The following is a 20,899-nucleotide window of genomic DNA, read 5'->3' as shown; positions in this document are numbered from 1 at the left end:
GCAGGAGAAGCGGGGGAGACGACGGGACACTCACTCATCGGGGAAGAACTCCAGAGGTCGGCTGCCAGCCGAGATCTGGCACATCGCGTGGCTGCGGCGCTGGCTGAAGCCGGCTGTGGTGGGCGACTTGTAATGGATGTTCACTGACGGGTAGGACCGCTTGGCCGGAGGGGGGCTGGAGGAGGAGCTGAAGAGGCGGCTGAAGCTGCCAGTGGAGGCATGGGGAGTGAGGGGCGGCCAAGGGGCAGCCTTCCCTGCCCCCCACCCTGGCACCCCCGACTCACAACTGCCAGATGGTGGACTTCTTCTTCTCCTGGACAGACGGATGTTCTCGGGATGCTCTAGGGGAGGGGCAGGGGAGGAGCCAAGCTCAGCCCCCCCCTCCCGCCCAGGCTGACCTGCTCCTAGACCACACCCACCCACGCTGTGACCCTGTGCCACCCTTGCAGGGGCCCCTCCTGCCTCCCCTGCCTGGGACCTTCTCAGGGTGCTGGGTGGGTCCACCACCACTTCCGGAGGGGCCCCAGCACAGGGCCCCGACAGGCTCCCACCAGGTTCCCCTTCCAGTCCTCCTGCGGGAGAGGGAGGTGGGGTGGGGATCCGCCTTCATCCCATTGTCAGGGCATCCTACAGTGAGCACAGGTCCAAGAGGAGACCCGGGGGCCCACCTAATCATCTCAGTCCACCGCACGGCCTCCTGGAGCTCCATCAACCTCTCCTTGTACTGGTTGCGCTCCATGAGCACACGGGCCATCTCCACCCGTGTGAAGCGGCGGCGCTGTGCCATGGGGATCTTGTCCTGCAGGGGAGGGCACTGCTGTTCAGCCAGCGGGGGGGCCACCAGCAGGTCAGTCCGGAGTGGGCCAGTCCCCGCATGGATACGCCTCCCCGTCCAGGCAAACGCGGTGGGAAGGTGAGGGCAGGGGACCAGACATAGTGGGGGTCTACCCACCCCAAGAAGGGTCACCTTCCAGAGGGTCACATGATATGCTCAAGGGGTACAACACAGCAACTTTTCTTACAAGCCCCTGGACACCAGGGCAACCCCAAATGCCATCAGTGAGCATTAACAGGTGAGCCTGGACCGGGTGGAGCCTCAGAAAGAGAGGCTCCAGGGAAGGTCCAGTGAGTGGACCTGGGGTCAGTACGTCCACATGGGACGCTGCAGGAGTTAGCAGATCTGCCTGGGCCCTGCCAGCTCTGAGTGCTGAGGCAGGGCCAGGTCTGCTCCCAGGAGCCAGGCCCTGGGCTGCCGTGGGCTGGCACGGGGCAGGGGGAGCAGAGACCCGCCCTGATCGACACCTCCTGCAGCCCCACAATTCACCCACACCTCCGTGTTGTTCTAGGGTGCTCGGGGTGGGGGGTGTGCAGGACGAGCCAGAGTAAATGGCAAGCACTCTGATCCGTGCATCACGTGCCCCCCAAAATAACAGCTACTGAGCGGTGTGGTCAGTGTCCACTATCTACCTGGGGCTGAAGAGTCAGGCCTTGCCTTCTGTGGAGGACTACTCATCTCCAGCCAGAAGGGGTCCCCGCGGGAGAGGGCCAAGGCCCCCCCCCACAGTCCCCCTCTGCCCTCCTGCGACAGTCACGGACCAGCCCCCAAGGAGTGGAGGGCTTTCCTCAGCACCGTACTTGCACCCAAAGGGGGCGTGGGCACCTGTGGCTGCACAGGGTTCCCACCAAGATGGGCGGAGGAGACGACACAGGGTGGGTAAGGAGGGCCCCGAGACCCGGAGAGATGGGCGCCCCTGGGAGCCCGCCCCGCGCAGCCCGCCCCCCATGCCCTCATGTTAATAGTGGAATATACCAATTCTGTACAGAGATAGCTGCTTACATCCTCCACCTCTTCTTTGGGCTCACGGCGGGCGATGATGGCCTCCGACTTCACTCTGCAGGATGAGGAGGGAACGGTGGTGGGGTGGTGGCCCCGCTGGACACGGCGCCCTGAGCACTCCTAACGCCCTGGGGACCAGCAGCCCACTGCCCTGCTCACACGCGCTGTGAAGTCCCGACCCCGTCCTGGCTGCCCCAGCGGGGGAGCAGGGCTTCCGGGAACGGGGATGCAGGTCAGCTGCTTGGACAGCGCGAGGCGGTTCGGTCACCCCCACAGGCGTGCGCAGGTGCCACCCCCCTCCCGCCCTCCTGTCACACCTCCCCTGTCCAGTCTGCAGCCATAGGCACCCCTCGGGGCGAGCATCAGGCTAGAAGAGAAAGGCCACAGGGAAGTGCCAAGTGCTGGGGAGGACACCCCAGAGCTCTGGGGTCCCCTCCCCTCCCCTCCCTCCTTTGTAAGAGGCTGCCAGAGACACCCAGGCCTGGTGAGGGATTCTGGCAGGATGGGGGAGGTGGCGGGGGTAGGTGGGCCTGGGAGTGCTCCCATGTGAGGGCAGGAGGGGGAGGCTGCACAGTCAGCACCCCAGTGGAGCCCCCGTGGGGCAATGCCCTCCAGGGGACGCCAAGGAGGAGAGGCCTGGGGTCCACCCTGCCCCTCCCAGGAGCCCCACCCCCTCCTGGGGCATTCCCCGCCCTCCCATAGGCCCACCCCTCACCTCCTCAGCTCCTCCTCCAGGTCCTTGATGCGGCCCTCCAGCCGGAGTTTGGCCTGTCTGGCGGCTTCCAAGTCCCCCTTGAGCACTTCCTGCTCCCCAGACAGCTGGTCCACCTTGGCAATGAGGTCATTCTTCACCACATTCAGAGCATTTCTTGGAGAAGGCAGAAAGTGTGGACGTCCGTGTGAACCACTGTGCATGTGGAGCGATGAGGGCTGAAGGGGGCCTGCCGGGACGAGGGGTCGGGAAGGGCACCCGGGTGCAGAACGCAGGGAAGGGCGGTGACCCTGGAGGGTGTGCCAAGCCCTCTGATCCGGGTCCTCCCTGGGGTTGTGGCGGCCATGGCCCTGGGGGAGGGCTATCTCAGCAACCTCCCTGCTGGAGGGCAGCATTCCTTTTGCAGGGGAGGGGGGCAGATCCCAAGCAGAAGCCACACCCAGCGCAGAGGGGGACACAGGCAGGGCTGGATCCCATGACCCTGAGATTACGACCTGAGCTGACAGCAAGCCTGGGAGGCTCATTGGGCTGAGCCACCCCAGTGACCCTGGAGAAGGGCATCCTTACTTGGTTTCCAGAAGCTGTGAGTTCTCCAGAAGCAGATTCCCCACTTCCTTGCCCATTCCTGAAACAAAAGGCAGAGAGATGTTACCTGTGCTGGTAAAGTTAGACCCTGAGGTTACGCCGCCTGCCTCAGAGCAACAGACCTCGGCCCCGGGAGGGCACACAGGAGGATGAGGCCCACAGGTCTGGGCCCTGGGGAGAGGCCTCTGCTGGTCTTTGGGTGGGCGCCCGGCCAGCAGTGCTGCCAGCGAGCAGCCTGCAGATGGTGTTGCGCGGGTCCCCCCCTAGCTGACCCCCCACAGCTCACCAGTGACGTGAGCTGACCCCTCAATTGCTGGCCCCTCTTAGCACCCCCTGTATCCCCGAGCCCTGGGGTTCCTGAGCCCTTTTCAGAGCTGGCCCAGGAGAATAGCGGTTGGAGCCGTGGTGACAGCACAGGACGGCAGAGAGCCCCTGGCCAAGGAGATGGCTCGGCCCGCCACCAGGGCAGGGAGCAGGGCTGGTGGGACCCGACCCCAAGCGGTGGGGTCAGCAGCAGGCAGAGGAGGGAGCAGAAGGGAGGGCGGCGCTCCCTGGGGTTGGTGCCCAGAGGGGCCGACCCTGGTTTACAGGAGCTGGGTTGGGGGATCCACTTGGGGGCCCCACCGACTACGCTCTCTGCAGGCACGTCGCAAACTCGCATGTACTGACGCTCGGCCTGAGGACACACAGCCCCAGCAGCCCGGGGTCTGTTCCTAATACCCACTTGCCCTGGTCTGAGGCGCACTGGTGTACTCAGCACGGGGTCTGACCACTGTCTGTGCTCCCGCCCCCTCAGCCTGTCCAGGGTCTGCTCTGAGAGAGGACGCTGGGGGGTCGGGATCGAGCCCCCCACCCCCACCCCAAAAGCCAGGGGCCAGGAGATCCCGTGGCCTCTGCGGACCCCACCGCCGCCCCCAGCATGCAGAGCAAAGCAAACAGCTCAGAGCACCGAAGGAGGTGTGAGGCACACAGGGGGAGCCAGGAACGGGAGAAACACAAACTGAATCGGGGCCTTGGCCTTACCAAAGAAATCATGGCGCACTAGGAGAGCCGTCCCAGTCCCACGGGAGCCGGGCGACCAGGGCGGCAGGGGGAGGGAAGGAAGGGAGAAAAGACAAGCGCATTAAGCCTGTGTGAGCAGCAGGGCGGAGGGACACTAGGGCTTCGGTGGGGGGGGGGGGGTGTGTGCGTCCTGGAGAGGGCCAGGAGGCGGGACGCTCCCTCTGCAAGGACACCGCCAGGCCAGGGGCACCCGGTGGTGCAGGGAGGGGGGGGAGGGCGGGGCAGTGCACCGACGTCACACACAGAAGTCCTGGGCTGGGAGGGGTGGGCGTTAGGGTGTTAGGGCGTGAGGCCCCCCAACTTCCGGGGTGCACCTGACAGAGGGGAGACCCACAGAACTAGGCCCTGCGGCCCCATCCCAACTGTGCTATGCTTCTCATGGCTCCGTAGAACCTTAAGGAATGGCACAGGGGGATGGTGGGCCTCTGAAGGGACAGGGAAGGCCATGGTCAGTGGGCTAGTAGAGCAAACCAAAATAAGCTTCCGAGCGGCAGTAGGCTGGTGAGCAAAAGCACGTGTGCCTTAGTGGCCTGGAAAGGAACCAGGAGGGGAGAGGCTGCAGCAGGGAGTGCCCCAGGGAGGCCACCCCACTGCAGCTGGACGCCGCCGTGGGGGGTGCAGACAGACAGACGGGACAGATACGCACCTGAGAACTCCCCTGGGGTGTGTCCAGCGAAGCACAGAGAGACGGGGGAAAGGAAGTGACAAAGGTCAGTGGGTGACTGGAACCAACAAAATAAAGAGATTTTCATTAAAAAGAAAGCAACACCGAGCAGCCATCTCCATGTTGAAAAGCAAGAAGGAACCCGAGCTGATGTCACCAGGTCTGTGGGTGACAAATCCCACTGGGGACGGCCACCCTACAGGAAGATGGGAGACCCAGTGCCAGGCCCCACACCTGCTCAGCCCTCGGGAGGGGGAGGCCTAGGAAGGCGAGAGCGTGTGTGCGTGTGCACGTGCAGTGGCATATGTGTGCACTGGTGTGCGTGTGTGTGTGCACGTGCGTGCGTGGGTGGGTCAGGTGCCCAGGGTGGCCAGGCTCGAGGGCCCGCTGCTGGGAGGGAGGGCAGGTGGTGGGGGCGGCGGGCCTGTGGGCTGGCAGGGCCCCCCTCACTGGGGTCCAAGCCTCTCTGCTGCCCCGCTGGAGATGGGTGCAACACTACCACTCTGCGTGGTCATTTCCCGCACAAGGAACACTACAGTCTCTTGACTTCTCCAGAGTCTAATGTAGGAATTTAAGTGACAAACAGGTGCACCCTCTCTCCTTGCTCCCTCCTGGGGCAACGTCTGTCCGCAGCTGGGATGCTTCTCAGAACTCCGGGAGAAACACCAGCAGTGAAAGGACAGCCTCAGGGCCATGCTATCCACGCTCCTGGGCCAGGTGCTCTATGCCAGGAGACACTGCACAGGAGATCCGTGTCACCTCGGGCGCAGCGCCCCGTGCCATGGCGTGCCTGGTGCAGGACACGAGGGGGCCCGCTGGAGGCCCTGTCCCCGCCCGGCCACCACCCCACACTGCCAGCTACTCCGCGGGCCACACCTCCTGGCAGCAGGCGCAGCAGCACTTGCTTGGGCTTTGTGGATCTCTTGAGGAAAGAGTTCTCTCCGCGTTCCCTGGATTGTTCTCGAGGTTGAGCATCCATTGGTGTTCGCTGCCATCTTGTGTGTATGCACCACTGGGTTCCACTCGGGTGGGAAACGACGCACCTTTTCTTAAGCTGCGTGCATCAGACATGTCAGTATTTTCCCCTACGGCTGTGGCCACGGAGGGGGGCTCCGATCGCCAACACACTCTCCAGGATGCTTTGGCTTCCTTCCTCATGTTTTTTTTTTTTTAAGATTTTATTTATTAATGAGAGATACAGAGAGAGGCAGAGACCCAGGCAGAGGGAGAAGCAGGCTCCGTGCCGGAAGCCTGACGTGGGACCCGATCCCGGGTCCCCAGGATCAGGCCCTGGGTGGAAGGCGGCGCTAAACCGCTGAGCCTCCGGGCTGCCCTCTCCTCATGTTTTTACACCTGCATCTTCCATCTACTAGAAACCTTTGGTGTGCTGCACGAGGTGGGGGCCACACTTCATTCTTCACCAAGGGGATGCCTGGCGAGTCCACCCCTCACATGGCTCTGGTCTCGCACCAGGGACCCCGGGGCCGCTGGCGTGTGGCCGCAGCGCTATAAATGCTTTCACGCCTGGAACATCGGGCAACCCTCGACCTTGTTCTTTCTCAATCATCCCGGGCTGCTCCCACACGCTTACTCCTCTGGGTGAACCTCAGAATCCCTTCGTCAAGGGCACTTCCGTCCGGACCAGGGGCCGCTGGGTGAGGTTGCGGGGCGGCTCCGGAGCTGCGCAGGCAGACCCAGCACGAACCACACGTCTGAGACTCCGAGGCTGGTCTCCTGCTCTTCAGTCGTGTTTCCTGACTTGTTCACACGCGTTGGTCTTTCTCAAGGTGATTTGCACACGCTCTGGGTCTGGCCGGCCAGTGCAGCCCTGCACAGTCTAACTGCCTGGCTTCTCTTCCGTTCCCTCATTTGTGAAGGGGGCACACAGTCTCCCTCGCGGGGACTCCCGTGGCTCACGGGACACCGCCTGCTAGGCCCCAGTGCGCGTGAAGTGGTCACCAAGCACGACTCCCTCACCTCGAGGGATGCACGGTGGCAGTGTGGCGCCCCTGGGACCAGGTGTGGTCTCACTCGATGGCACCCCCTCCGGGGACCGGCAGCAAGGGCTCGATTTCTTAAGTCACGGTGTGTGTGGCAAGCGGTGGCAGGAGTTTAGTGAGACCTGAGACCTGCCTCTCCAGGTTCTTTCCTTCCTTCTTGCTACAGGAATTCACAGCCCAAGTGCCAAGAGGCAGGGAGCAGGCGGTGCAGGCCCGTGAAGCACGGAGGACTCCGCTCACCCCAGCCCGTGGCACTGGTGTTTCTGAGGCCACAGGGCCTTTCCTCAGCGAAAACGGCCACAGAATGGAGACTACCAGAGCCGCTCCCTGGCCCCAGGCTCCTCCGTGGAGCAGCCACACTGGCGAGGCACAGCTCATTGACGGGTGTTTCCCAAGAATGGGGGGGGGGCATCCCAGCCCGAACTAGGCGGTGCCCACCGACCCATGGAGTATCGCGGTGGAAGTTCTGAGTACACAGCACAGTGACTCGCGCCCTGTCGCCCTATGACAAGAGGATTCTGGTTTGCATTTTCCCAGAACAAAGACCCAGTAGATGCACCTCATGAGGTCTTCTCATGAAAAGGTCACAACAGGTGCTCTTCTAGGGAAGTGACCCCAGGACATTCACCAGACGTCACTTCCCTCCCAGGTGCTCTTCTAGGGAAGTGACCCCAGGACATTCACCAGACGTCACTTCCCTCCCAGGAGCCATCCTACGTCTGCCATGGAGGTCAAGCTCACTGACGTGTGCTGCTGGTTCTCCACTCTTTCCTCTCATCACTGCTGATGTGGTTTCTCTACCAAAGTGGCATCTGGCGTGATGCTAAAAGCGCCCTGCAGCCCTGAAGATGGGAGGGAGGGGACAGCCCCGTGGCCTGGAGCTGCTGGGCGAGGCAGGAGACTCAGGCCAGTGGGATCGACCCACGGGCAGGCTGCAGAGTGCCTGGGCGGTGAGGAGGCTGGTCAGTTCTGGCAGCCCTGGACCTCGTGAGGGACCAAAGGTCTCGCAGAAGCATCAGCCACAATGGCCAAGGGTGGAAGTGACCCCTCAGTGGATGAAAGGATATACGAGGTGTGGCCTATCCGCGCAACACAATGGCACTCAGCCATAAGGAGGACCTACTACAAAGTGCAGGAACCTCAAAGGTAAGAGGCCGCTTGGACAAGGACCGCTGGTATGAAACGGCCAGAGGAGGCCAACGTGCAGACACGGGAACACAGGAGTGGCTGCCAGGGGCTGGGCGTGGGATGGTGTGGAGGGACAGGGCTGCCCACAGGCACAGGTCTCCTTTGGGGGTGAAATGTTCTAACATGATGGTGATCCCTCGACTCTGAATATGCTCCAAGTGCTCAGAGACATGCGACTGTACACTTCTAGCAGGTGAACTGTACGGTGTGACACTGCATCTCAACAAAGCCATGATGAGCAGCAGAGTGGGAGGTCAGCAGGAGCTGCTGCTCTAGCAGACCTGGGTTCAGGTCCTGACTCTGTGTCTTCACCTCACCCTCCCTGACCTCGTTTCTTCATCCATGAAATGGGGGCAGCAGCATTCCCCCGGATGAACGGCGGCCATGCATGTCCAACGCTGGCAAGACACTTCCCGTGACCATGTTGCCGTGAGACGTGAGGGGCCATAGTACAAGGTCCGGTGGGCTCCTACTCTGCCCCGGCCCTACATTCCATTTCCTGCCCCTGCCAGCGATGCTGGCACAGAAATGCAAGCTGCGGCGTGCCTGTGTGTTTTCCTAAGGAGACGGCTGTTGTCTCTTATCAAATCCTCAAACACCCGAGATGCACGGTGGCCTGCTGGGTGGTGTCCTCTGCACGTGCAGCCTCCGAGGTGGGCCCAGGCAGAAAAGTGCGCCTTCATGGACACACACAACGTGCACGGCTACCCCTACAGCCTCGTCCCAGCCAGTGAACCCTACTGATGGGCGTTCCTTCCCATGCCCCTCCCAGCCCAGCGGGCCCAACGCCTGAAGGGCAGCCGGGCCAGGCCCCTGTGGCTGTGGGTGCTAGCCCCAGCGCAGCCTCATCTGGGAGAACAGCATGCAGATGCTCTCAGGAGCCCACTTTTACCTTGAGGCTCCCACTCTAGGAATCGGTCCTAAAGTTGTCACAGGTGTGGGTGCAGACGTCTGCCCACAGCATGTGTGACGGCAATGTCCAAACAGCAAAATGCAGAACCAAGAGAGTTGAATAATTTGCAGTCCTGTGAAGTAATCTGATGTGTGGAGGAGTATCAGTGGGCCAGGGAAACGTTCACATTCCCGCTGGGGAGGGAGACATGACCTGACACGCACATGTGTGTGCTACAGTGCCAGAGAAGGTGTGGCAACGTATTAAAACACTCATGACGGCGGTAGGGGGAGGTGGGCATTTGGTGTTTACCCTGTTCTTGGCAGTTTCTCATATTATTTGAATAGTATTTAAGCATGTATTACTCTTCCGAAAATGAAAATCAGAACGTATACAGGATCATCTGAACTACATAGAGTAGAAGGATGTCAGAATGTTAAAAGTAATTTCCTCTAAGTAAATTGTTTCTGAATATTAATAGTTTTTCTTTTTAAATATATGTTTCTACAACACTTATGAGAAAAATCCCATTAGAAACACCCACTGCTGGGCCTCCTGTTCTTGCTCCTGGTCTCACCACCGAGTACGAACATCCTTTGTAACACTGAACTATACGCTCAAACATCAGCGAGAAGGTAAATTTTACCTTCTGAAAAGACTGGCTGAAAAGACTTCCATTTTAGGCACAAGGTGATGCTGGCGCGGATGCCACAAGGAATCGGTTCCCGGGAGGTACCCGCACCCCAGTTAAAGCAATCTAATCCAACAACAGCCCCAAAGCAAAGAGAGAGTACACGTGGTGGAACACGCCAGTGGCGCCCTTCCCTCATGGCCTCAAGCCCGGCCACATCTGCCGCTGGAAGCCTGGCCGAGCCACCCAAGACGGTGCCATCCACACAGAGTAGCCAAGCAAGTGCCCTCAAGTCCCTGAGGGCAAAAGGTCACCAGTGTTAATCAGTGGAGAGGGACAACAGCAGGAGGGTTGGCAGTAAAAACTCTTTGATGCGATGTAGCTCCTCCTCCTCAGGCAGCAGGCGACTGCATATGGATCACAGCAGCTGAAGCAGCCTGATTCCCATATGGGACCAGCACCTCCCCTGAGGAGGCAGCAGCCCCGGCTCCAGCTGCTGCTCCCCCCTAAGCCGTGAGAAGTGGGGAGCACCCTTCCCTAGGAGTCACCTCCATGGAAGCTGGTGTCCAGAGAGGACTAAGTGGAACCACTGCTCCCTCAGATCCCAACTCCTGCCCCCGACCCCGCCTCCCCTGCCCTGGAGGCTACCTCCCGCCCCAGAGCCCACCTTGTCCCCTGGAGCCACCTTGTCCCCTGGAGCCACCTTGTCCCCAGGAGCCCACCTCCTGCCCTGGAGCCCACCTCCTGCCCTGGAGCCTACCTAGCTAGCAGGAAAGGATTAAGTGCAGCTCTAAGGTCCTGGAGCTCCTGTCCTACAGGCGGGCTTCTCAAAGTTCAGGCTCCAGACACAAGGGCACAGGGCATGTGGTGGGGGGAAGGTGAACACCACCGAGCACATCCAATTTCCTGCCTGCAGTGCCGAGGGCCACAGCTTGCCTTGGAGCCCTGCCTGATGGGCACGCCTGACACCCATCCCAGGACGGGAAGGAGGACCCGAAGTAAGTCTACTAGGGACTGTCTCTGTACCCATTTCCTTTTTTACGATTTATTTATATATTCATGAGAGACACAGAGAGAGGCAGAGACACAGGCAGAGGGAGAAGCAGGCTCCTGCGGGGACCCTGATGTGGGACTCCATCCCAGGACCGGGATCTCGACCTGAGCTGAAGGCAGATGCTCAACCACTGAGCCACCCAGGCGTCCCTCTGCACTCTTTCCAATCCAGGTGCAGGGAGTTCTGGGGGCAACCGTGGGCTCGAAAATAGGCAGTGACCTCATATGAGCATATTCTTTGAGGAAATTGCTAGAAAGTGCACTGCCTAGACTGAGTGCTCAAAGGCACAGTTTTATTTTCAGAGTGATAGAATGTTCTAAAATTAGAAAGTGACACAGCTCTGTGAGCACCCTGAAACCCGCTGAACTTTAAGTAGTTTAAGTTTTATGATATGTGAACTACATTTCGATAAAACTATAAAAAGAAGTTCCTGGCTCACAGCTGACAGAGACTTTGCTTTCATTACCAACAAAACCAACAACAGCAACCTGAGGCCCTAGGGTCACGGGGGTGGCTTGAGTTTACCTAGCAGGTCAGCTCCTTCATCCACGTCCCCAATGACTTCTGACCCTGCGGTTGACAGCTCGTGGTACAGGGAGTCAGTGTTGATGCCAAAAGCCTTGTTCACGATCCCCTGGGTCGGGCTGTGAGGAAACACCCGGGAAGCACAGGGTGAGTGGGCAACATTCGTGGGCTGTGGGCAGGGGCCCTCCAACACTGCCCACTGGGCCACTCAGTGCCAATGCTGCTGTGCAAGAGGCTGCAAGGGACACCTCCACCAAAGGCGCCGATGCCCACAGTGAACACAGAGCCCTCCAGGACCCCAGGTTCAGGGAGTACCTGTTGCCCGTGCGATCAAGGCGGGGTTCCCGACTCATGTCCAGCTCTGGGGTGGAATCGATAATGTCTTGAACATCAGACCACTCATCACTGCTGCCCATGCCTGGGGGGGACACACAGGAACCCCAGGGTTGGGGGGGCATCAACCCTCTGGCCCCACGTCTGGAAACCCCACACTAGATCACCACCAGCCAGGAACTGTCAGGAAAGGGCTCTTCCCTGGGTGGTGCCTGGCTAGGACCCATGCCCCAGAACCATGTCTCTTTTTCAAGACCTCCGATGAGCACACCCAATGTCCCGCTTCTCCTCCTCCCCTTCCTCTACTGAGCATGTCAGGAGTGCACTGCCAGAGGCCAGTGTGTCCCCCAAATCCACATGCTGAAGCCGCAGCCCCTGGGACCCCAGCATGTGACCATGTTTGGAGATGAGGCTTTTACAGAGGTGTGGATAAAATACAGCCACATGGGTGGGCCCTGACCCCATCTGACTGTGTCCTTGTTAGAGGAACGGATGAGGACACACATGCAGAGGGACGAGCCGGTGAGGACACAGGGAGAGGCGGCAGTCTGGAGTGAGGCCTCTGGGGGCCCTAGCCCTGACGCCCTACTGCTCCCTTCTGGCCTGCAGGGCTGTGAGAAAGCATATCTCAGGTCTGAAGTGCCGGGCCTGTGATATGTGTTATGTCACGGCAGCCTGAGCTCACTGATACATCTAGCAGAACTAACACTGGTAGCTGGAAGGGAAACCTCCCTCGACAGCTTGATGGGGGGGGTCAGGGGATGGCAAGGGGTGGGACAGTGAGGGGGGGACAGCGGGGAGGGGCATGGACAGCAAGGAGTGGGCCAGAGGGGGGGGGCGGGCCAGCGGGAAGGAGAGGGCGGGGATGGGGGACAGCAGGGGTGTGGGAGAGGGGACAGCAGGGGGCCTGGACGGGGGAGGGGGTGCTGGGAGTGTCCAGCCCTGGGAGGCACGGCCGCCAGCCGCCGCAGCACCTATGCTGACGTTCCGCATCTCCTGCGTGACCTGGACCTCCATGTTGCGGCTGTTGCGCTTCTCCCGGGCCCGCTTGCTGCCCTTCGTGCCGGCACCATAGTCCCCCAGGGGCTGCAGGCTCTCGTTGAGCGGTGTGACGGCAGCCGAGGGCACGGAGGACGTGGGTGTGTTGGACTTGGTGCCGGTGGTGCTGGGTGTGGCAGCCGCCGAGGACTGGCCGGACTCGGACATCTCGTCCTGTGGACACTAGGGCCAAACAGGGAAGGGAGAAGCTCGCCATGTGGGTCAGCATGTCCCCAGGCTCCCGGTGAGGCGGGCACAGCCTGCAGGGTCAGCGGGGTCCCAGGCCACCTTCTAGAGGCCCCCTGGCTTGGCCTCTCTGGCCGGGGTCAAAGGCTGAGGGCACAGGAGGCCCCCTGCCCTCCTGTCCGCCAAGTCCTCTGGCCTAGTCCCTTGGTTCACCCAGCCGCTGCCACCTTATCTAAATGGCTTGGATGGGGCCTTTTAGCTGGCACTCCCCAGGACAGCCCACTGATGCCGCGTGTGATGGACATGAAGCTACATGAACATGGCAAGCAACCCTTTGCAGCCAGGGGGTGGTCAAAAACAAGTTGCAGCCCAGGGCAGGGCAGGGAACTCTAGATGGGGACCAGGGAGGAGGCCGAGCACGCTCTCTGATCAAGCTGTCGGGGCGGCAGCCCAGCCACTCCTGTCTCGGGTTCCCTGCACTAGGATGAGAAGGGGCTGGAAAGGGGCACCCACCTCCTAGAGACACCAGGTCCCCTCGGCTCAACTGGAACTCAAGGTCTACGTATCTATGTAAATGCAATCAACCTATAACCCCACTTCCAGACAATGGGTCACCCTTAAAACATTCCAAGAGAGACCAGCTCATTGAAAACTGCAATCAACTGTTGACCTTAAGAATCTCCCTGGAGGGGCGCCTGGTTGGCTCCATCGGTGGAGCATGTGACTCTTGATCTCGGGGTAGTAAGTTCGAGCCCCACGCTGGGTGTGCAAATTACTTAAAATAAAATAAATAAAAATTTTTTACAAACAAAAAAAACAAAAACCAGAATCTCCCTGGAGAGAACACACTGTACGTGAGTACCGCACGGGAAACGAAGCCACCCTCATCCACAGTCCCTCCTCATGAAACCATCCGACAGTATCTGGGAATTGGCCCACTTGTCTACTAACACTGATGACCCTGACTCACCCCAATGCCGTCCTCAGTGGGCAGCACCCCCCTCAGACCTTGCTACCCTCTAGGGGGTGGAGAAGGGGCGCGGCTTCCCAAGCGGCTACGGCTCGCATGCCCCAGTGGCCGTGGCCATGGCTGTGGCCGACAGCACTGGGCCACGTGTTTCTGCAGAAGGGGAGCTTCTGGGAGTGCTTTCTCGCAGGGGAGGAGCTGATGGCAGGGGGCCTGTCCGTAAAGCTGGATGCACACTGGGACCGACCTACACCCCTTTCACCTAGGGAGGGTGACCAGGCTCCCATGGCTGCCGCCAGGTGCCCAGGAGGCAGAGCTGGTTGGGCATCCCTGAGACCTGCCTTTTCCTGATCGTGTGGTGTCAGGCCAGGGCCTGGGACAGAGATGTCTGGTTTCATCTAACAGGCTCCTGACACCTCTCTGCCAGGACTCTCACTATTCCACATCCTCCTCTAGGCAGGGGCTCTCACCCAGGCCCACCATGTCCTCAGGGGATGCTTGGTGATGTCTGGGAACATCTGTGGCTATCATGCCTAGGGACAGGTGGGTGCTCCTGGTGTCCAGTGGGTGGAGGCGGACCACTACCCTGCAGGCCCCAGGATGGCCCAGACCATTGATGTGCCAAGGCGCTATGCCCCGTGCAACAGCCTGTGCCTCTCTCTCCCTAGAAGCACCCCGGTACAAGCATTTTCTATTTGGGTTCTACAGCTTAAGGCCAATTAGAGAAGGAAAAATCCTTTCCTGAGAGCCTCTGTGATGGAGCTGCCCCAGCAGTCTGTCTGCCCCACACGGCAGAGGCTTCTGGGCGTCCCACAGGTAAGGGCCCTCTGCTGCCAACCAGCCCGGGCCAGCACTCAAGGAGACATGGCCCCAGGAGTCCAGAGGCACGGGGAAGTCTGGTGGGGGCTGGGGGAGGCCAGGTACAGGAGTGCATGCCTTTCAGAGCCACATGTTTCCCGGAACACCTTCCTCAGGGCCACGGTCCCCGGCTGGTCCGTGCCCGGCAAGCTCAGGTCTGTGGGTTTGCAGTGGGCCTCCTTGACCCTGGAAGTCACCGAAAGGAACCGTGCAGCGTGGCCAGGCCTCCCCCAGTACCTGGCTCTCCCTGACCCTACAGGCCGCCACCTACCCATGGGACACTCCCCTGGCCACCACTTACCTAGCAGCAAACCTCTCAACCTCCTAAACACCAACGTGTGGCAGTGACCTCCAAATGCAAAGAACCCAAACTCTTAGCGGTCATTCCTCACCATGAGTAGCCACAACTGTTTGGTTAAAACACTGAAAATACAGCACATAAAAACAAAAAACAAAACAAAAAACAACAAAAAAATTAAGAAATTAGAAAAACCTTAAAACCTAGAGCACGAAATAAAAAGAACTTAAACGTAATTTTAAAAAAATCAAATCAAATACACCTACAAACTGAAACATACAACAGTGGGATGAAAACCCAGGCTACTTCAGATGACGCGGCAGGAGAAAGAAGAGACAGGCGGGAAGAAAGCTGGCTCGGCCGCAGGCAGGCCTCTTTGGCCGCTGCAGATGACCCCACAGGCCCCTGCCCTTCTGCCCGGCTCCCCACACAGACAGGGCAGTCCATAATGGGGACGAAGGGTAAGCGCCTAGGTCAGAGGTTGCAGACACATGCTCCCTGTCTGGGACAAAAGCTGAAGCGAGCAGGGTCACTTTCTGGCAGAGTGGGCAGCTTGCAGCGCCTCCTGCAGGCAAGCTGGACGCCCAGGGACAGAGGGACAGTCAGCCACAAGCTGCAGCAGGAAGAAGCTTTGGGAGAAGTCCAGGCCTCGGATCCACCAGCCTGGCCTGGAGGCCCAGCAGCGTTGCCTTCTGCAACCCCGAGGGTGGCATCCTTACCTGGCGACGCGGCCACAGCCTGTCTGACGGAGGCAGGGCTGAGCTCATGGACCAGCACTGGCCACCAGTGACCAGGGGCCCTGAGCGAGCCGGGTCAGGGGGAGTCCCTGCCCTGGCTTTCTCGGGGGGCCCGCTGAGAGGCACATTCCCCTGTGCGTGGCGCACATCCAGGACGGCCACCTCTCCAAACTTAGAGACCCAGCAGTCGTTAGCACAGACAGGCACCATCTAGAGGAGAGATGCTGGCTCCTCACCCTGACTTTCTCCCGGTGGAAGTGCAAACCTTAGACACCAGGATACGAGATGTCCTGGGCTGGTGTCCAGTGTGGCCTCAGGGCTCGTACTCTGGGACGGGTCTGGGGGGACAGGCATGCTTGTGCCCCCCAGAGCAAAGGCTCAGCTCGGCCGAACAGATGGGCATGCCCTGGCTGCAGAGGCCCTGGCTGCTGCCCGCACCCCCTGAGCTGGTGCTTTCCTTGGGCGCACACCTCGGAGAACAGCCCCACCACCCCAGGGCCAGGGGCCAGGAGGGGGAGCTGCAAAGGGTTGTACACACAGACGCTTCCTGAATGAGCATGGGCGACAGAGAGGGACCCTCACTCCATGGTACGGCTACAAAACCTGGTAGCTGGAGCTGAGGTCACTCGGGTGCCAGTGGTCCCCCGCAGGCGCGAGCTTGCCCCCCATCTGTGCACGTACCATGCCCTCGGCCAGGGGGAAGACATTCAGAGAGGTGGGGCGCTCCTTCCTGCTGAAACATGAGGGAGAGAGCAGGGAAGTGCATGTTAGACGAGGCGCACAGCTCCAGAACTGCAGGCTCTGGGGGCCCTGGGGCCTGCCCTGCAGACCCAGCTGCTATGGCCGAGGGCCAGATGTGGGCGGGGCCGGAGGCTGCCTGCTCCCTGAGCTATGGTTCCCTGGAACCAGACCTGTTCCCACGTTCAGGGGCACCTCAGCTGCACTGCAGGCCGAAGGGGCTCTCCCCTTCCCTCCATGGTGATTTGTCACGTTTATAGTTATTTTGATTTTACAGACACCTGCTCTGTTTGCTAAGAAATCCCACAGCGGTGCCAGCAGCAGGCCCCTTGGCATCGTGGCCAGCACAGGTGTTCCAGGGTGACCACGGCTCCCCCGACGCTTTACTAGGGGGAGCCCAGACGTGCCTCCGGGCTGCCGAGGGCCCCACGTCTGCCTCCTGCGGCCAGGCGGCAGGAATCAACCCTTCTGCCCTCTCTTTGCTCCCTGTCCACTGCCCTCCGCCTTCACTGTTCCTTCGAGAGATCTTCTCAGTGTCAGACGTTGGCGGGATGCATACAGAGTAACAGGGGGCCCATCCTTCATTGGGTGTTGCACCCTGTATGGCCCACGGGGGTCCCTTTCTCCTGCTCCATGTGGCTCTTCCCGGTTGTCACGAAGCGCTGACCCCAGAGGGGGTTCCCTTAAAGGAGGCCAGGAGACTGCTAACGGCAGGCGCCAGGAGTCAGGGGGGACGAAGCCAGAAGCTGCCCGCTGGGTTTAGTCCGAGGAGACGCTCCAGGTGGGCGGCGGCCAGAAGCCCGGCCCGGGAAGCGGGGTTCTCTGGCTGGTGCCCCTGGGCAGTTCTAGGACTGGCCAGGGCTGGGATGAAGCAGGAGGAAAGCACAGTCTGAGCAGGAGTCCTGGCTTGTCTGCCCTGAGGCCGGCTGGTGGGTCCTGTTCAGCCAGATGCCGCCTCCCGCAGAGCGGCCCCGGGAGCGGAGCGAGGCTGTGGCAGGAACACACACACACAGAGGAGTGGGTGCTCCTGAAGGGTGGGAGCCACCAGCACCTCCACATTTCAAGGCCTAGGCCGCTCAGGAAGCTGGTCTCCCGTGGACAACCGCAGGTGCCTCACGCAGCCCTCACCCCCTGCGACAGGGACACGGTCTCAGCTGGTCACCTGAGAGTTAAAGACGCTTAGACGCTAAGAAAGGCACCAAGTCATGCCGCTCCGAGTCCGTCCACAGGTACCTGGACACTGCAGCAGGTCCCCCCGAGGCTCTGGCTGCGCCCGGCCCTCTGCACAAGTAGCCCCGCCTGCTCCCGGGGGTCGGGGAAGGCGCCGGCCGCTGCGTGGAGCACATCCCTAGGAGGGTCCAGGCACATCCTTCGCCCACTCTGCCTCCGTGGGCTCCCAGTGCCACTGCTGGAACCCCTGTCCGGGGCCCCGCTCCACCTCGGGAGAAATGCACAGTGGATCCCTCGGCACCAGGCCAGGGGCAGACTGAGCATCTTGCCTCCAAGGACAGGGGCATGTGCCCACCACCTGGTTCTGCTGCTGTGCACGGACATGCTGCGCCCGGAGACAGCCAGGCTGCCCTCCTGCAATGGGCATCGTCCCCAGGAATCGAGCCCCATCTTCTCTCTCTGCTCCTCACGGAGCCACAGGTGGCCTGCTCCACGAGCCCGGGGGCACGGCGGGGCACTGCCGCCAACAACCCAGACCCAGTCCCCTTGTCACATCCCCGCTGCTCCTTCGAGAGATGTCAATGCTTGTCCACTTCAGAAGCCGCAGTCTGGGGGAGTCACATGGCCCGCGGAGGTCAAGCTGCCTGCACGGGTCACGGTCATACCAGCGGCTCTGGGCCCAGAGCTCGAAGTGCTGGAGCCGCCTATAAGTCCAGGTCCATCTGACGCCAGAGGGCGGGGTCTCCAGCCCTGCCAACCACCTCCCTGCAGTGCCGGCCCCACGCTCAGGCCCGAGGCTGACCTATGACCAAGGTTGTGTGTGCTGGGCGGGGGCCCCTAGCTAGCTAGTGGCCACTAGCTAGTCTGAGGCTGTCTTGGGGACCTGGGTCTCGCCCGCTGCCTCTTCTGCATGGCCTCTAAGTGCCACACCCACGGTCTGTGATCTGTAATACTGCTGCAGAAAATCTGTCGGGCCGGCCAAGGACCAGCCCCATGCCAGTGATTAGGAACCACCAGCAGGATGGACTCTCCCGAACCCCAGGGCACCCCGGGCGCCCCACATGGCAGCAGGAACGCTGCCCCAGGCTTTACCTTTTCCTCCACGACTGGCGAGGACTGCAGGGCGGCGACAGACACAAGGCAGCACACACCGGCGACAGCACAGGGACGAGACGAGAAGACAGTATTAGAGGGCACAGGTCAGGGGTCAGGTCACATGGAGGGTGAGCATGTGGGGCGGAGGGCTTCCCTCCGCAGAGACAGACACATGTGGAGACATGTGGACATCTGCACGTCACACACACACGACAGACACGTGACCGTCTCTGCCTCACCACACTCTCCGCCCGGGCAGTGGGGGGTGGGCCCTCCCAGGGAGGGCAGGGCTGGAGCATGGGCACACACACGCTCACGGCCCACTCAAGCTCTCTGGTGTTTCTCCAGACATGCACACCGAGAAAACCAGGCCAGGGGTGAAGGGAAATGGTGTGGCCACCATGGGGGGCTCCCAGCATTGAGGACGAGGCCCTGCAGGATGGAGCCAGGCCGTGTGAACCAGGAAGCTGAGGCGGACATGCTTATTTGTCCCCAGAGAACTGTGGCAGGAGAGGGCACACCCCAGAGAGGCGGGCCTTCCAGGACCCCACAGACGCAGCACAGCACCGCTGGAGGCAGACGCCGTGCCCAGCACAGTGGGGAAGGCTCCTGCTTCCTCCCTCCACCTGCCTCCCCTGTGGAGCCGCAGGGAGAGGCTGCTGCCCTGGGGCTGTCAGACAGGCACGGGGTGCCCTCGAACGCCTGGTCCCCGGTGAAGCGGCTGCAGGGGAGGCAGGTCCAGCTGGGGGCTGGTTCCGGGGGCTGGTGAGCGAGGTGACCATGGGGGACGGGCCAGCAGGGTGATGGGGGCAGCCCAGACCCACAGCACCACCTGTCTGCCTCCCAAGCAAGGCCCCACAGAAGCACGCTCCTCTCCGTGGCCATGGGGACGTGGCAGATGCAGGCCACGCGGGTCTCGGCTGGCAGCCAAGAGGCCTCTTCCTGCAGGCAGGAATCTCTCGCCCACGGGTCTGGCTCAGGAAGGTCTAGTAATGGAGCGCCGGGGGCCCGCCGCCATGGAGATCATACACACCTCAGCCTTGGGGTTCCCTTCAGGCAGGATCAAACCGGGGAGAGGGGGCTCAGCGGAAATGTGGACCAGAGCCCCTTGCTCTCCTGGATAGCTGCGGGGTCCCCTTGCCCAATGACGGGGTCCTGCGGGCCTCGACCGGGTGTGGGACAGCCCCGGGCAGGACAGCCGCCCCCGGAGAGCAGTGCTCCCTACGCCAGGCACCGAAGGCCCCCCGACCCAGGAGTGACACGCGGGCCCTGCGGGCAGCAGGACAGATCAGCACGAGCACAGCCTCCTGCGGGGCCTCCCTGAGGGAGGAGGGCCTACGTGGCCTCCAAGGGCTGCCGTGGAGCCTCAGAGGGCAGCCCAGGCAGGACCCCGCAGCCAGCCCCTCTGCAGTGAGTCCTGATCAGCAGAAGGGTGGCGCCGGCGACAGGCCGGAGCCCAGCTCTGAGCACCAGAGTGCCGCAGGGCCTGGGGCCAGGCTCAGTCCACGCGGGCTCAGGACCAAGGGAGCCGCAAGACACGTGGGGACAGCAGGCTCCAGACCAGGTCCTGCCTGCAGCGCAGGGAGATCCGTGGAGAGCAGCCCCGTCCCGTAGCCATGGACCCTCCACGTCCAGGAAGAAACCAAAGCCTGATCTGCGTCCGCTGACAGCCACCAGTAATGGCCCGGACCCTGAGGGCCTGGCTCTGGCGCCTGGGCCGCTCCTGCTTTTGGCCAGGCCCACATCATCCTGAGGTTCCGAGGACACATGTTCTGTGGCATCCCCAGGGCCCGGGGTGCTGGCCACGCTGACTTAGGGCCCTGGACATTCATGGCCTCCCAGTCCTGAGTTCAGAGATCACACCTCCTGGGCTTCCGGGAAAATTGGGCCCTTTTCCCTGGGCGTTCTCCTTCGTGACCTTCGCGGTGCTCCTGCCTTAAAGGAGCTGGCAGGGAACCAGCTGAAGCTTCCGGAATACTGCAGCTCTCAGGAATTGGCCGAGAGCCCAGCGCTCATCAGAGATGCCCAAGCCGCCCAGCCGCTGTGGCCGCAGTGCAGAGGGCCCTGCCCGATGCCCCATAGGAACCCCCCAAAGCCACCTCCGCCCCAGGTCAGCATCCAAGTGCAGTTACTCAGAAATCCTCCTGGTGACTTCGCGGTGCGCTCAAGAGAAGCTCCCCCGGCCGTGAGCTGGGAGCTTGGAAACAGTCACTTCCCACCATCAGACATTCACGACAGTCCTTCAAACTGTGGTCCGTGTTCTCGCTTGGCGCGGAGCCGCTAACCAGCAACCTGTGAGACTCTCCAGGGCTGGAGCGCACCTGGCTGC

General features: G+C 61.4%; 1 protein-coding gene across 18 annotated transcripts in view; it reads right to left on the bottom strand.

Moving 5' to 3' along the window:
- Nucleotides 1–20,899, bottom strand: part of MAPK8IP3 (mitogen-activated protein kinase 8 interacting protein 3) — a 46,117-nt gene that overhangs the window by 6,781 nt on the left and 18,437 nt on the right. For 2 of the 18 annotated variants that reach the window (XM_072835236.1, XM_072835247.1), the window contains exons 5-17: nucleotides 18,568–18,591; nucleotides 16,171–16,300; nucleotides 12,458–12,704; nucleotides 11,466–11,568; nucleotides 11,151–11,269; nucleotides 4,843–4,854; nucleotides 4,158–4,175; nucleotides 3,117–3,174; nucleotides 2,553–2,705; nucleotides 1,811–1,892; nucleotides 669–799; nucleotides 285–341; nucleotides 35–205 (exon numbers count right to left, since the gene is read on the bottom strand). In XM_072835236.1, the coding sequence (XP_072691337.1) occupies nucleotides 35–205; nucleotides 285–341; nucleotides 669–799; nucleotides 1,811–1,892; nucleotides 2,553–2,705; nucleotides 3,117–3,174; nucleotides 4,158–4,175; nucleotides 4,843–4,854; nucleotides 11,151–11,269; nucleotides 11,466–11,568; nucleotides 12,458–12,704; nucleotides 16,171–16,300; nucleotides 18,568–18,591 (1,305 nt within the window). Of the gene's footprint in view, nucleotides 1–34; nucleotides 206–284; nucleotides 342–668; nucleotides 800–1,810; nucleotides 1,893–2,552; nucleotides 2,706–3,116; nucleotides 3,175–4,157; nucleotides 4,176–4,842; nucleotides 4,855–11,150; nucleotides 11,270–11,465; nucleotides 11,569–12,457; nucleotides 12,705–13,377; nucleotides 13,483–14,833; nucleotides 14,962–16,170; nucleotides 16,301–18,567; nucleotides 18,592–20,899 lie in introns of those variants that run through there. The other 16 variants (XM_072835241.1, XM_072835248.1, XM_072835237.1 and 13 more) reach the window with 16 other exon arrangements.

Source organism: Canis lupus, chromosome 8, assembly GCF_048164855.1.
Source record: "Canis lupus baileyi chromosome 8, mCanLup2.hap1, whole genome shotgun sequence".
In the NCBI taxonomy this organism is placed as follows: domain Eukaryota; kingdom Metazoa; phylum Chordata; class Mammalia; order Carnivora; family Canidae; genus Canis; species Canis lupus.
Note: the sequence above shows the minus strand (reverse complement) of the source record. Positions and strands in the feature narration are given on the sequence as shown.